Source organism: Quercus lobata, chromosome 2 (genome assembly GCF_001633185.2).
Source record: "Quercus lobata isolate SW786 chromosome 2, ValleyOak3.0 Primary Assembly, whole genome shotgun sequence".
NCBI classification, from domain to species: domain Eukaryota; kingdom Viridiplantae; phylum Streptophyta; class Magnoliopsida; order Fagales; family Fagaceae; genus Quercus; species Quercus lobata.
In genome coordinates this window covers 2,661,263-2,676,608 of record NC_044905.1, presented here as the reverse complement: position 1 = coordinate 2,676,608, position 15,346 = coordinate 2,661,263, and the positions used below count along the sequence as shown (strand labels likewise).

The window sequence follows — 15,346 nt, the reverse complement described above, 5'->3', positions numbered from 1 at the left end:
TTTAGCACTGCACTTTACGGTACGATTTAGCTAAAACCATAATTGCACCGCACCTTGTTTTTGCGGTCATATGTGTGGTGCGGTGTGGTGCGGTTTAGAGTTTAGCCAAAACCATAACCGCACCGCACCTCATTTTTGCAGTCACATGTGCGATACTAAATATAAGATGTGGTTTGAAGTCGGTATATTTTTCAAATTTTAGGCTTTTCCTACTCAGCCCAAAACTAATTTTTCCCATTTTTTGGGCCAAGTTTTAAATTATTGAGCTAGGTTGGTTTTTTTTATTTTTTTATTTTATTTATATATATATATATATATTTTTTTAATTTTGTGTTGGTTGTTCTAGTCAACACTTGTTAGGATTATTAAACTTTTTTTTTTGAAAACTAAGATTATTAAACTATTAATAATATATTTAATATTAAAAATAAATAAATATATTAATATATAGAGAAGGTGCGGTGCGGTACAGTTTGTGTGATTTTTTTATTATAAAATCGCAAATCACACTGCACCATGCAGTGTGGTACGGTGCGCTACTACTTGCGATGTGGTGCAGTTATGCCATTTTGCGAACAATTTTGATGCGATTTTTACCGTTTGTACGGTTTATGCTATTTAATGAACACCCAGGTACATGAATGTTGGGCTTGGGCTTTTTAGTCTTTAGGTCATTAGTTCAGAGGCAAACCCCCCACGCACATCAAACATTTTCACAGCTCCCTTTTTTGCAGTAAACACTCTTATATTTTCACGGTTAACTCTCTCTTCCAAAGTCCAAACCCAAACCATAGCCGCCACCACCTCTCTCTAGAAATCTGGTTGCCACCACCTGTTGCATCTTGGTTGCCATCGAGACTTTGGATGTACCTAAAGCATCTCTTTTTCATTGTGGGTAACTGGGTATAAATTGTTAAGGTATTTAGCTTACTTTCTTCCTTTGTGGTTTTCAACTTTTGATCTCTCTGGCTTTGGGTTTTTGATCTATGGTTGTAGTGTGGCTTTCGATCTATGACTATATGGGTTTTGATCTGTCACTGTGGTTACATGAGTTTTGATTTGTGGGTATGTCTCAGAATGACCGACTAAACCGAGCCGCACCGGTGCTCAAATACCGCACCGATGGACGCCGGAGAACCGATCTCTATTGACGATGAACGGAGGTGGTGGAGAGGTAACCGATCCCGATGGTGCGGTGGCAAATTTGCCCAAAAACCGCACTGTAAGTTTTGCTCACATGCCTGTGTTTTGAACACATTTTGTTTACACATGCTCAGATTCACATTCATACATGAACACAGGACATACACACACGGCCACCCACAGACTCACACCTATAGCAATACCCATTTGAAATCAACAACTACAACCAAACCTTGAATTTGCAAATAACCATCCCAAAAACCCCATCTTTCGAAACTCCAAACCCAATCACAAAAATCAATCAAAATACAGCATAAAGGTAAGAACTTTCGGCCATGGTTAGAGGAAAAATCAAAAAGAAATAGAGGGAGACCTCCACCGTGAAGGTGGTGGTGACGAGTGGCGGCGAGCTCTTGGAGCTGGCCGTATAGGCTCGGCCATGGCTGGGCTGAGAGAAACAAGGGAGAGAGTGAGAGGGTGGAGCTCGTATGGTGGCTCACGGTGGCGCGTAGTAATTGTGGTGAGCTTTGAAGGTCCAGCCATGGGTTTGGTTTAGAGACAGAGAGATTGAAGAAAAGGCACGGGTTGGAGGGATTAGGCATAATCTGATAGTTATTTATTTTTTTTTTTTTGAGAAAATCTGATAGTTATTTGGGTTTATGAAATAAAAAGAAATATATGGATAAGATAAGATGGGTTGATTGGGGTTTTGTGTTTAGGCCGGATTGGACTTATTTGGTTCAGGTAGAGAAACTTGAAAATTGTTACTTGAAATTTTTTGAAATACGTATAAGTAAAAATATGTATAAAAATACGGGCAGATTCTTTAAAAATTTTAAACATTTAAACGAATGTACCAAAATCAGTTTCTCACCCGCGTGCGAAGTCAAAAAAAAAAAAAAATAATATCGTTGCCGTGTGTCAGTCCTCAAGTCTGAATAGTCTCAATCAGATCTGGTATAAGCTGCCTTGCATTAAAAAAAAAGATGCCGAATTTGGTTAGTTTGTAAGATTTTTTTTTTTCCTGGTTTACTCTCAGCCACACACGTACCCACTATACACGGTACCCTGAGACTGATGAGTTGTCTGACACTCTACTTGTCTCTTTCTTTCTTTGTTGCACTTTTGCTCTCAAACTCAACTCACTCAATCACTCAGCTCGGTGCCTCAGTCACTTACTCACCTTCATTTTCTTCCAAACCCTAATCCCGCCGAATAAAGTCTATTGTTTCCCAGTTTCCTTCTCAATCTCAAAATGTCATTCTCCCACCTTACTATTTTTCTCCTCTTTTGCTCTCAGTCCATAATTTTTCTTCCAAACCCTAATACCGCCGAACAAACAGTAGTTTTTCCCTCTCAAATTCTCAATCTTAGGCTCCCAGTCCCACCTATGACCTAACCTTCTACTCTTTAAGAACACAAGCTCAGTCTCACACTCTTTAAGACTAATCTCTGATTCTCAGTCTCTTTCTCACAAAGAAAGACTTTACTCTCAAGGTCTCACGGAATTCCTAATCCCTAAGTCAGTCAGTCTCCTTCTCATCTCCGTTCTCCACCGTGACTCTGCCACTATGTAGTTCTGTCTTTGGTAACCCTAACCCCTAATTTTTTTGGTTTTATTTTGAGTTTACTGAATGTTTCTTGTTGATTCTTATTTTTGTTTTTTTTTTTTTGGGGTTATTTTCTTGTAATTTCAGGGGTAATTTAAGAGATTCAGCTTCAGCCTTGTGAAGGACTAAATCTCAAAGTCAAAGCCTTAAAGGGCTCCTGGGTATTTTCTCATACTAATGTATAATTTTTTTTTGAATTCACTAATGTTTGATTTTTTTTTTCTATGCTATTTGATTTTGGTTTAAGGGTTATTTTTTATTTTGTTTTCAGTTCACCACGTTGTGTCGAACTTTCATGTTTGTGCTTGATTTTGCTTTTAGGTTTTTTTTTTTTAAGGTTCACTCATGTTATTTACTGTTTGATTTTGTTTCTAGGGTTCAAAGATTACAAATTTATTTGTTGATCATTATTTTTATTGATTATACTATTGTGATTTTAGTTTATTATATCATGCTATTGATTGATTATGCTGTTGTGATTTTTAGTTTATTATATCATGCTATTTTAGTTTATAAAGAAGTCAAAATGGGCTCAAAATGACATTTTTTTTGAGGGCCCAAAAGCCCAAAACTTAGAATTTTAATTTTTAAAAGTCCAGCCTATATAACCGAACGAATTGCACCGAGCTGCTATGATTATCTGCATTTTGTGTAGACCAATTCTTACCTTTCAAAAGTGAGGTGCGGTCAAGCATATGGTGAAACCGTACCTTATAGGCGTGGTGCAAAAAACCTCTCCAAAACCGACCAGACCAAACCGAACTGAGTACATCATTTAGGCATAATCTGATAGTTATTTGGGCTTTTGAAATAAAAATAAATATAAGGATAAGATAAGAAGATGGTTTGATTGGGGTTTTGTGTTTAGGCCGGATTGGACTCATTGGGTCAGCTGCCATTTAAAACTAGAAACCTCATAAGCCCACTCTACAAAAATGCCCAAACCCACGCATTAAAAAAAAAAAAAAAACTGCAGCCAGCCTAACCTTTAAACCCAGCACCAACTCAAGATTCTTTTTATTAGACTCAAGCCCATCAGCTCACATAATTCCACAAAGCCCAATCCATGTGCAAATTAGAGCCAGCAAACTGAATTTGAACCCAACAACAGCCTGATCCGAATCTACTTGGCCCAATAACCACTTCCACGCCAGCCCACTCACATTCAAACAAAGACACACTCATTTGACGAACTTCCAAAGTTGCATGCTGTGATTTTGTAATCATCATATATATTGTTAACACTCTTCTTTAATTGAGTACTGTTCTCAAATAATAAATAATGTTAACAAAATATTTGTCACGTGCACGACAATGTTTTAATATTTGAGTTTTAATCTCTTTTACTACTTGATTTTTGGAATTCTATGTGATTTAAGGAGGATTTTATCTTTGTTTGGAGTACTGTATACGTGCACTTACAAGATTGTTTTTATAAAAATAATTTTGTCAAGTCTATGTACATACCACTCCGAACAAAGACAAACATTCACTACCCATGTAAAAGTCCAAAACCAAGTAATAAAAAGGATCAAAACTCAAAAATTGTTAGAATATTGTCATTCATGTGATTTTGTTAGGGCACAATAGGTATTGTCTTGTGTTGCATGCAGTGATACTATAATTGTATATATTGTTAATATTCTTCATTAATTAAGTATTGTACTCAAATAATAAATAATGGGTTGTGTTAACAGGCATTGCAAGGTGCCCGTTAACAATAATTTTTGGCAGCTTTTTGTAGAATTTTTTTAACTTTTTACAAAAAAAATTTTGATAATTTTTTAGCAGTTTTATTTTTATTTTTTTGGGCAACTCTTTTAATAACTTTTTGTCTTTTTTTATTGATACAACCCATTAAGGGAAATCTTAACAAGCACTGTGCAATGCTTGTTAACATTTCCCATAAATAATATTAACAATATATATGTAGGTTTCACCCAAATCACTCGTCAGTAATCCTTATTAGCTAGTGAACACCCATCCAGTTCAGTAACCGCAATATTGCATAAAATATTGATTTGAATTTCTCCTAAGCAATTTCTTTACTCTCTAAACCAATTTGGAGACTTATTTCCATAGATTAGTTGCAATTTATTCGTGAAAATTTACGTTCGTGGTCAGACTTGCATATCATTGCTAATAAGCAACCATTAGATAATCGGTTATTTAAAGCATAGAAGATGTATGTATGCTTCTCAAACACGCGGAGCAATAATTTGTGTGAGATCGATATTTTGGATCTTCTATCTATTTGACCTCCAACAAAAGAACCTAAAAAGTTGAAATTAGTGATTTAAGACTGCTCTTCTCTATGCTCTAACTTAAAACTTGTCTATTTGGTGGGATATACCCCAATTGTAGGTCTTGTGTTCATTTGGGGTCTCGTTTGTATTTCCACGGTTGTCAATTCAATGTTGATAACCCACTTTGAGAGAAGTTTATTATTTTTGATTTTTTTATATTCAACAAATCTAGACTCTTGGATGAACAATTTTTCCATATTCAACAAATCTAGACTTTTGGATGAGTGTTCATCCAAGAGTCTAGATTTGTTGAATATGGAAAAATTGTTCATCCAAGAGTCTAGATTTGTTGAATATGGAAAAATCAAAATAATAGACTTCTCGGGATGGGTTATTAAGATTGAATTGACAACTGAGGAAATATAAAACAGGACTCTAAATGAACACAAGACCTACCTTCAAGGTATATCTTACCAGTTAGGCCAATTTTAAGTCGGAGGATAGGCGAGAGTGATCTTGGATCATTAGTTTCAACTTCTTGGGTTTCTTTTGTAGAAGGTCAAATAGATAAAAGATTTAGAACATTAATCTCATACAAACTATTGCTCCACTTGTTTGAAAAGTATAAATAGTTAAATACATTTTTCGTGCTTCAAATGACTGATCATTTAATGGTTGGGCATGAACTATGATATGCAAGTCCAACAATGAACGTGGATTCTCACGAATAAATTTCAAAGGAAATGGGTTTACAAATTGGTTTAGGGAGTAAGGAAATGACTTGGGAAATTTGAATCAATATTTTAAGCGATACTGCAATTGCTTAGCTGGATACCTATTCGATAGCTGATAAGAATTGCCTTTGGGGGTGATTTGAAGAAGCCTAAATTAAAAATTAGGTAACGGGGGGAAATTTGTTTGTATCTCTCTTTTTCTTCATTCTTTCCAAATTTGACTTGCTCTCTTTCTCTTGGTGCGTGTGTTAACTTGAATGATTAAGTTATTATTTTGGGATAATTACAATTAACCCACCTGTGGTTTGGCCCGTTTTCACTTTACCTACTCGTGATTTAAAATTTTATACTTTATCCACTTGATGTTACTTCCGTTAGGGCTTTGTTACCAAACTTTTGGTTTTTCCGTTAAAAGACAAATTTTACCACCATAACATAACACAAATAAAAAAATTAGGGTTTGAATTTTTTGAAAGAGCTTGGGTTATGGGGTTTTGTGTCTCTATGTAAATTACAGGTCCTTTGCTAAAATTCCTTTGAAAAATAATCAAAAAAAGGAAGAATGCAAGGAAGATACGATTGTTTATGATGAACCATTAAAAAAAAAAGTCTAAATTGGGACCTTTTTTAATATCATTGTAGCACACTAAACCCCATAATCCAAGCACAAAATGTCTCTGTAAAACACTCAAAATCTCTCTCATCTCTCACGCTAAAAATCTCTCCCATCTCTCATGCTTAAAATCAAATAAAAAATCTCTCTTTTTTGTAACACACTAAAATTGTCTCTACATCGTGAAATTGAGGTCATCATCGCGGTTGGTGGGTGCTGTACTAAGTTTCTTCCGAACCCACAATCGATTCTTTGCAACAAGCCCATCTTTCCTCTACTGCGACTCGACTCACTATCGCTTCTCTTCTCACTTAGTCGACGCCACACCAAAACGTCGTAGAAATCCCTCTACTTACACTCCAACAACAACTCTCGATCCTTCAACGGTCGCTCCATCGAGGTCATCATCGTTGTTGTAAAATCAACAACCTCATGCTCAAAAAAATTTGGGGTAAATCGGGGAACTTTTGGGTTAGTGGTTGTGGATTGTGGGTGTGCTAGTGGTAGTTCTAGGTTTCTAGTTTTTGAATATTTTTGGGTTTTCAATTTTTGTTGTTTGAAGTTTTATGGGTTTCCAGTTTTTGGACATGAGAAGTTTCAATTCTTGTTATTTAAACTTTTATGGGTTTCTAGTTTTTGGACATAAGGAGTTTCAATTTTTGTTGTTTGAACCTTTCTAGGTTTTCAACTTTTTTGAGTTTCTAGTTTTTGGACATGAGGAGCAGGAGATTTGATTTGATTTATTTGAACAATGTTGAGTTAGATTAGGAGTTTTAATTTTTATCCAATATTTCTCATACGACTTTATCATGCTTTTAGATGTATAATTAGTTTGTTTGTGGTTGAGATGGTAAGTTTAAATACAAGTTGAAGTTCTAAGAAATTGCATAATATTTTTTACCAATAGCATATTTTGATCTTGTTTTCTCTTGAATTTTTATGTGTTTTATGTTTTGGGAGGAGAGGGACATAAAAATGTAGCAAAAATACATATTTAACATTCTTTTTAACGGATGTGGATAACAGAGTCTTAGCGAAAGTAATCTCAAGTGGGCAAAGTGTAAAGTTTTAAACTATGAGTAGGCAAAATAAAAACATACCATACCACATGTGGGTTTATTGTAATTATCCATATTATTTTATTAGTCACGTCAATATTTAGTGTGCTAACAATGCATTTCGTTTGCTACATAAGACTTTTTTGTTAGTGGGTTGACTATAGGGACCAAAATAGAAATGATTTTCTATTTTCAAAGATTAAGGTAGGCACAAAATTAATTTAGGAATCAAAATGAAATTATACTTAGGGATCAAAAGTATATTTTTGTTAAATAAAAAAAAAAAAAAAAAACCCACCCTCCATCTGGAGATGAAGGGACTAATAATTGCTAAGGTATACGATATTACTGTGCATCATAACATTCTCATCCATAAACGTGACTAATTTCAAGCCCAAGACCTTTCCCAAGAACTAGCTAGAGCCTGGCCTGGACTTAATTTAACCCAGCTTGGAGGCCAATTGTTTAGAGTTAGACCGGGCCAGGACTCATGTTGGGTCTGGGGCGGGTTGCCATTATTCTTTTCTTATCTCCCCTCAAGATTGGGGAATACTCGTTTTTTAGATTTGAAACCCCACTTTCCATAAATAAATTAGGCAATGCATTTTTCTTTCTTTCTTTTGTATGAATACGATAGAATTTCAAATGTTCATAATTATTGCTTTTTATTGCTAGGTGAAGAAATCAATTAGTTTTTAATGTAGATAAGATTTGAATTTCAAATCTCTTATTTGAAGGTAAGAGGTTTTCAAATTGAGCTAAATAAAACTTACAATAATGTAAGTATTTTTTTATAAATACAATAATATTTTAATTAATGGCATTTTTCATATGCATAGAGTATTTTAAATAAAAAATAAAAAATTTTAAATACTTGTAAAATCTAGACAGGTGTTTTATTTATTAAATACTCCAATTCAGCTTTAAACAGATTCTTTTCATACCTTGCTCAATTTCACCATCCAAAGAGCCTAGTCTAGGGCTATCTTAACACATTTTTGGGTCATACGCAAATGTAATATGTATATTTTTACTTAATATTTTATAAGCAATACATGAATTAGAAAATGAATCTAACATTTTTATATAAATTTAGTACATTAATTTGACAATTTTCATATAATTATAAAATGTATTTTAAAATTTTTAATTAAAAAAATATCAAAACAATTAGTATCAAAATAAATATCATATTTTAAATGGCTACTGCCCTCTCTTGGCAATTTTTGTCTTCAGTGTGGAAGTGGACATGAAAATACAACACATGCTTTATGGTTTTGCCAACATATTCATACGGTCTGGGAATCGGTGTTTGGATGAATAAGGAAAGATTACCTAGCGTTGTCATCATTTTCGGACTTGGTGTTGCTGGTCGAAAGGCAGGCGAAACAACTGGACCTCTTTGCTACAGTCGCATGGTCAATCTGGTGTCAGAGAAATAAAATAAGGTGTAATGAACAAAGTTTGCCACTTGGGAAGATTATGGAATCAGCTGCCTCACTCATGACTGAATTTCAGAAACACTACAACTCTGGTGTTCGTGTTCCACGGCAGCGAGATGTAAAATGGGAACCACCTACAGCTTCCATGATGTGGAAGACAAACTTCGATGGGGCTATGTTTTCAGAATCTGATCTGGCCTGAATTGGGGTGGTAATCAGAAACCAGGCGGGGTAGGTCATGGTAGCATTATCGAAAATAATAACCAAACTCGCTTCAGCCTTGGCAGCGCGGAAGGCAGTCCAGTTTATGCTTGAGTTGGGCTTTCAGCAATCTGTGTATGAAGGAGATTAGGAGGTTATCATTAAGGCCCTTGACAATGGAAATTTTTCTTTGACCAGCGTTGGACACATTGTAAAAGACATTAGGTCCATTTCAGGTTTGTTACAAACCATGTCCTCTTATGTAAGGAGGCATGGGCCACAGAGGCAGGGCAACTCTTTGACCCAGGCCTTAACTCAGAGAGCAAGGTTTTTTTTTTTTTTTTTTTTTTTTTTTGTATTGGTCTAAATAAAGGATGTTCCACTAAATATATATCGTTTTGTTTCTTCTGATTTTCCAGTCATTCAATAAATTGCCGATGAGTTTGGTCTCTCTCAAAAAAAGAAGACTTTCAATAATGAATCCATCTTGAAAACTACTACTTCTAATTTTAATCTTGATAGAGAGAGAAATGGTAAAATTTTTGGAAGATTAAAAATTTAAAATTTTTTTTCACTCATAAACTACCACAAACACACAAATATAGTAAAATGTATTAATAAAAAGTTGAAAATTAAAAATGAGTATAATATTTTAAAATATTTTTTATTAAATTTTTGGCCTTAATTAAAAACCTTTACACAAAACATTTTATTGGGTAATATAATATATTTTCTTTTTTCCTTTTAAAGTGAGATGTCTTACTTTTTTTATTATTATTTTTGGGCAATATTATAAGATAAATAGAAAAAATATATTCTACTTTAGGCGTTAAGTCATTGCTTAAATAGCCTAATATTTGAGCCGCTCATGCCCTCAGTTTACAATTAAAGCCAACATAATCACAAAAGTGATAAAACCTATAACCCAAAAAAAAAAAAAAAAAAAAAAAAAAAACATTGACACACACAAATATGTATAACACTATAACTCTTAGTTTGTGACCTAAAATTACATCAAAAGACAAAAAAGAACTTCAGGAAATGTTCTTGAGAAACCCTAATCCTAAAAATTTATCTAATAATATGCTCAGTTGCAAAGAAAATTACATAAATAAATAAACATACACATATTTACTTCAAAAATACCATACTCATCCTGTAAATTGCTTCCAAGTGCGACCATGGATCAAACTAATTGACCCAGATTGAAAATTTCGCAGTCTTTTACAAGCATTTAGGATACAGGTAATGGTAAAAAAAAGAAGAAAAATATTATCAAAATGAGGCCCATCACATGTTACATATATATATGATGAATCTGATGACACACGCCGTATATTTGCTCCAACTTGGCCCACTGGACCTACATGGACCGAGCTATAACAGCTTTCTTTGATCTCCTTCTTGCCCTTTCCACTTTTCTTCTATTCACTTCTTTTACGAGCAGAGGCTCCTCAATAATGGTGGACAAACCTGTTAAAGTTACCATCAAAAAGTGATTGACATTTTGCAGTTTGCATATCACACGCTAAAAAGTTACACAAACTTTTGGCACGCCATGATGTAATAGGTAAAACGTGGGAAACCCTATTTGAAATTCAAATTAATCACACAAATTTACTTTGTACTATATATTTATATGAATGATTAAACTTAAAAAAACTTTTACTTACCAGATAGGAAATCCTTGTTCTCTATCATCACCCCCATCATTTCACCACGCTGTTGCTCGTCATTGTCGCACTCATAGTCACCGTCAGATTCTTTGACTTTTCTAGCTTGACTGCTTGTTGTCTTTGACCGGGCAGCGGTGAATAGCCACGTGGCATCCATCTGTTTACTGATCATACGCGCGGCATAGTATGGGATCTTCACGCGCTTGGTCACGCCGGACTTAATGCAACCATTGATGAACATTATGCAATCCATCAAGCTCTCTTTGGCTAACCCTTTCATGTCATAAGCTTGTGATCTTCTCCAAAGACTTTTACTATGAGAATTGGCTGGAGTGGCTAAGCAAAGAGCACGAGTTGAGTCACTAATAGCACAATCTGGATCTCTAAGTAGCAAATGACACTGAGCTCTATTACTATATAGCACCATTCTTTCTTTCCTTGACTTTAATGGGCATAGGTCTAATGCTTCAGTGTACTTAGCTAAAGCTTCTTCTATTTCACCTAACCAAAACCTATGGTTTGCTTCTTGTTTAATCAGACACACTAAAACCCTTTTCTCTTCAAGTTTTTCTTCACTCATTAGTTTCTCTTTCTTCCTCCTCTCCACTTTCAAATTCCAGACATCTTGCAAAGCTTTTTGGACTTTTTGGTTTCTAAACTTAACTTTACTTTGTTTGTAATCTAAAAGGAGTGCTTTTGTGATTGTTTCACCCAAGTTTGGCCTATCTCCAAGGCTTCCAAGTTCAACCAAATCAATAACAAACAAAGCAATTATCTCAAAAACTTTGTACCTGGTATTTTGGTCATTGAGAAGTAATAGTAGACAATCTATGCCCATGTACTGCCAATCATCTGAAGATCTTGAAAGATTACAGATATTCTCAATAATCTCTTTGGATTCAGCTATGTATTTTCTTCCATCTTTACTATAACACAATATTCTAACAAGTCCAACCCAAGCTGGTGAAGAATGATTCATCAATCCACCCCACATGCCACACAGTTTTCCCAAAAAGTCTTGCTTACAAATGAGACTCAAAGACCTCTCTTTGCAAGCAAAGCAATTTAGGAGATATAGACACCAACACTGAAGTTGACTAGCCCATTCTTCACCTTTCCTGTCCTCCATTTCTGAATCTCCAATACCTCTAGTAAGCAAATCACAATGATACTTCACTCTCTTATTTATATTCTTCACCCCAACAAAGTTAACATACACCACTTCTAGGCAAGTGCAAGCTAATTTCATAGCTAGCTTGATCACTTCTTCTTCATACTTTGCTACAGCTTCAAAGGTTTTCTCATAGCTAGCCAGGTGGCCAAGTGCTCTAATCGCAACCCTTTGCTCAACCCAGCTGATTTTTCCTCTTAAGAGCTCCATTAGTGGTGGTATGACACCTTGTTGGACTGCTATTTCTGTGAACTCAACCTTGTTCATGGTGTAAGAACCAATGACATGAGCAGCATAATAAGGTATATAAATGTTTTGGTCTTTGAGAAGCCAATTTCTATCATTGATACCTTTGTAGATTAAGTTTGCCATGCACTTGAAAATGCCGAGGGAGGGGAACTCTGGGTCATCAGGGTGAGTCATAGCCACATGCCACAGACCACTAAGCACCAAAACTTGGTCTTGGTGGTCTGTGAAAGGCATTTCCTTGAAAATGTTTGCTATCGCAACTCTCCTGAGTGATGGTTCTGGCTCTTTCATTGTGCAAAAGAAACAAGATGGATTAGTGCAAGTCTGCTCCTCCTTACACATGTTGGCAATAGTGGTTTGGGTGGTGGAGGTAGGGAAGGGGTTGATCTTCTTTTTCTTAAGGGAATCCATGGAACTGACAAAAATTGGTGTTAGGGTTTTGTATTTGCTGAGGGTAAATGGCTTATATAAAGAGATTCTAGGAATAATAAACTCAATTATTACTTATTAGGCTTCAACCACCTAATATAATGGCTTATATAAAGAGATTCTAGGAAATTTTTTAAGTTATTATAAATTTTATTATATTAAACTTAATTATAAGCTAATGTAACAATGAATGTAATTATTACTTATTAGGCTTCAACCACCTAATATATACATTAATTTGTAAATTTTATGTAGTAAAATTTGTAGTATCTCTAGCATCACTCATTTAAGTAATATTAGTAACAAAACATTTTTTATAACACTTAACATAGTTTAATATGATTGGAACTAACATTATTTTTACTTTATCCGCCCGTGAACCACTTTTGTTATGTACTAATCAGAAGTTATGTAAGCCATTTGTGGATATATAATGAGAAAAAGAAAGTTTTGGAAAGTGGATGTGGGAGTGGCCGGTTGACTGGTGTAGACTGTAGTTGCAGCTAGCTGCCTAAGAAAAGTGAGATTCTCTATTTCTCTAGTCTAAAACTTCTGAAGCAACTTCTATATTTGAAATTACGCCATTTTTTTTTCAAAAAAGGTTAGGTTAACAGTTTTGTATTGCTGCCAGGAAGTGAAAGGGTGAATTATGCTACTTCTGACTCAAACTGTACTTTGCTGCATTTGTTTACGTGCTTGATCATGAAAGACCAATAGTCACGAGGGCATCAAATTTTAAAGAAGAAATCTATCTAGCTAATTCACTTTTCTTTTCTTTTAATGAATTAAGTATTTGGCAGTTTTTACTAATATATTCAGTTCTGCAGAAAAAGTACAGAATTTGTTTGATTGTTTCACTCTGCATTCCAAATTTCCAAGTACTTTAAGCTGCATTTTAAGCTGCAAAGTTGAACATGCATATCCAGCACTAGCTGATAGATTTTTCATGTCTTCCATAATGATAAGATGATATTAGCTAGTCACTCTGAATATATAATGTAATGCTCAATGCTTCACAGGACACAGTGAAAAAACAGATAATTAAGCCCATCTAAAACTTACTGTTTTCATATTATCTGGTTTAATTCTACGTTTTTATGGTCTTTTTTTTTTTCTTGCATTGGTTGTAATTATAATATTTTTATTATAATATTTATATTCTTTTCTCTGCTTTGCAAGTGATTCCCACATCAGAAAGCAAGTGGTCCTCACCTTTCACTTGCTTGCTAGGGTTTAGACCTCTACATTATACTAAGTTTAAATTTGTTTTCTAAACAATCACTTTAGCACTTTGCTGCTTCTACTTTTTCTCATTCTCGTCGCTGGACATCATATCTCTTGTTGAAGTGCATCTTTGTCTTTTAAAGGGATCACGTAAGCAAGGCAAAATCTTTGAACCTCCTAAAAATTACAAATATATGAACTCATGTGAGGACAAAACTTCCGGATATCTATGTACAATTGTCATGATGTTGTCTACTCTAGATTGTCGTTTAAGCTTCTTTGTCAACAGCTCTATTGCATGCTACTCCTATACCTGTTCAAATGCTTTGTTAATTTAAACAGTAACTTCATGGTATATTATTCATTACTCTTATATATGAGCTGTAATTTTCAAAGGGCAATGCTATAGGTTCTATCACTTTTACTATGAACTATAAAGTGACAATGAATATAATTAGTACCACATGAACAATATAAATATACAAATAAATATACAACAGTCTATAAGGTTATATAGTAATATCTTTAGTATTTTTCTTTGTTTTATATTTGAAAAATTAACATATCCATTTGTTAGTCTTTTGTAACATGGACACAATTTAGATAGAATTTCATGACCACATGTTGTATTGACCAATGTGACAAAAACAATAATATATTCCTCAAGAATATTTAAATTTAACTATGTGGTTCATTGGTTATTAATCATATTGACTAATGAATCACATGATTAAATTTAATTAAAAAACTTAAAGTACTTCGATTTAAGAAAATGTAATTAAGTTTTACCAATGTAGCATTACTCATATTCACATTAGAAAAAAAGAAGAAAACATTACTCTTTTTCAAATAGAATAAGGATGATCTGATGTGGATGTCATATGTCAAAGATTAATTATATAGCCCACAATTCCCTGTGATTCTTCCACTTTGAAGTTATGATAATGTTATATCTTAAATTTATTGTGCACATATGGGCTTGCTGCAGAAAGTTGCGAGGGACCACAGCTTAGATATGGGAAATTGTCTCTCTAAATTACAGAAACTAGATGTGGTCCCTTCAACATGCTTCAACTTTTACCCCATATAAATATTAAGCACCATAAGGAAGAACCCTAGAATCCAATTCCAGAAACAAATTAAAAATCAGTATAAGTACAATTGGTGTAGGTCTCAAGAAGCGGCTATACCGTATAATGTCCTATATATAGATAAAAGCATGAAAACCTGGTTTTTACACGTTTTAATCCTTGTCGAGTACTGGTAATTAGGATTAAAGAATAACCCTATGCCCTAAAACCATTGGATTTGGCCCTGTTGATGTTGATAGTATTTTATCCTGATGTTTTATGGTGTTTAAGCTCCTATTTGAATATCTTGTACTAGGATGCATATTGTTGTATTTTATTGCTTTTAAGTACAATTGGCGTGGAAAATTGCTGTCTGTTTCTAAGCTTATAATGATGAAGACTAGATACGCTATCAGAACACAGCAAACAATGAAGCTAATTAAAGGCTTCTTTAGTTTGATTAAATTCCTTATATCCTTC

The 15,346-nt window shown here is 34.2% G+C and overlaps 1 protein-coding gene and 1 long non-coding RNA gene across 3 annotated transcripts; one reads left to right on the top strand and one right to left on the bottom strand.

The window, feature by feature from the left end:
* The first annotated feature begins 638 nt into the window (after positions 1-638).
* LOC115973928 lies at positions 639-9,368 on the top strand. 2 transcript variants are annotated; one of them, XR_004087830.1, is made up of 4 exons: positions 639-918; positions 1,077-1,222; positions 2,841-2,932; positions 8,641-9,368. It is a non-coding gene; the product is annotated as an uncharacterized LOC115973928 (long non-coding RNA). The 2 variants fall into 2 exon arrangements; XR_004087829.1 differs by having other exon boundaries at positions 643-918; positions 2,841-2,914.
* Positions 9,369-10,229: 861 nt separating this feature from the next.
* On the bottom strand, positions 10,230-12,485 carry LOC115963985. The gene is made up of 2 exons (XM_031083267.1): positions 10,721-12,485; positions 10,230-10,520 (listed from the first exon to the last, which is right to left on the bottom strand). Exons 1-2 carry the CDS (start codon positions 12,483-12,485, stop codon positions 10,411-10,413), a joined length of 1,875 nt encoding a protein of 624 aa, XP_030939127.1. The 3' UTR covers positions 10,230-10,410.
* Between the last annotated feature and the right edge of the window lie 2,861 nt (positions 12,486-15,346).

Coding starts and splice junctions, on each gene's coding strand:
- LOC115963985 (XM_031083267.1), bottom strand. CDS start 12,485: ATGTGTAAGGAGGAGCAGACTTGCACTAATCCATCTTGTTTCTTTTGC. Junction 10,521..10,720: donor GAACAAGGATTTCCTATCTG/GTAAGTAAAAGT, acceptor TAACTTTAACAG/GTTTGTCCACCATTATTGAG.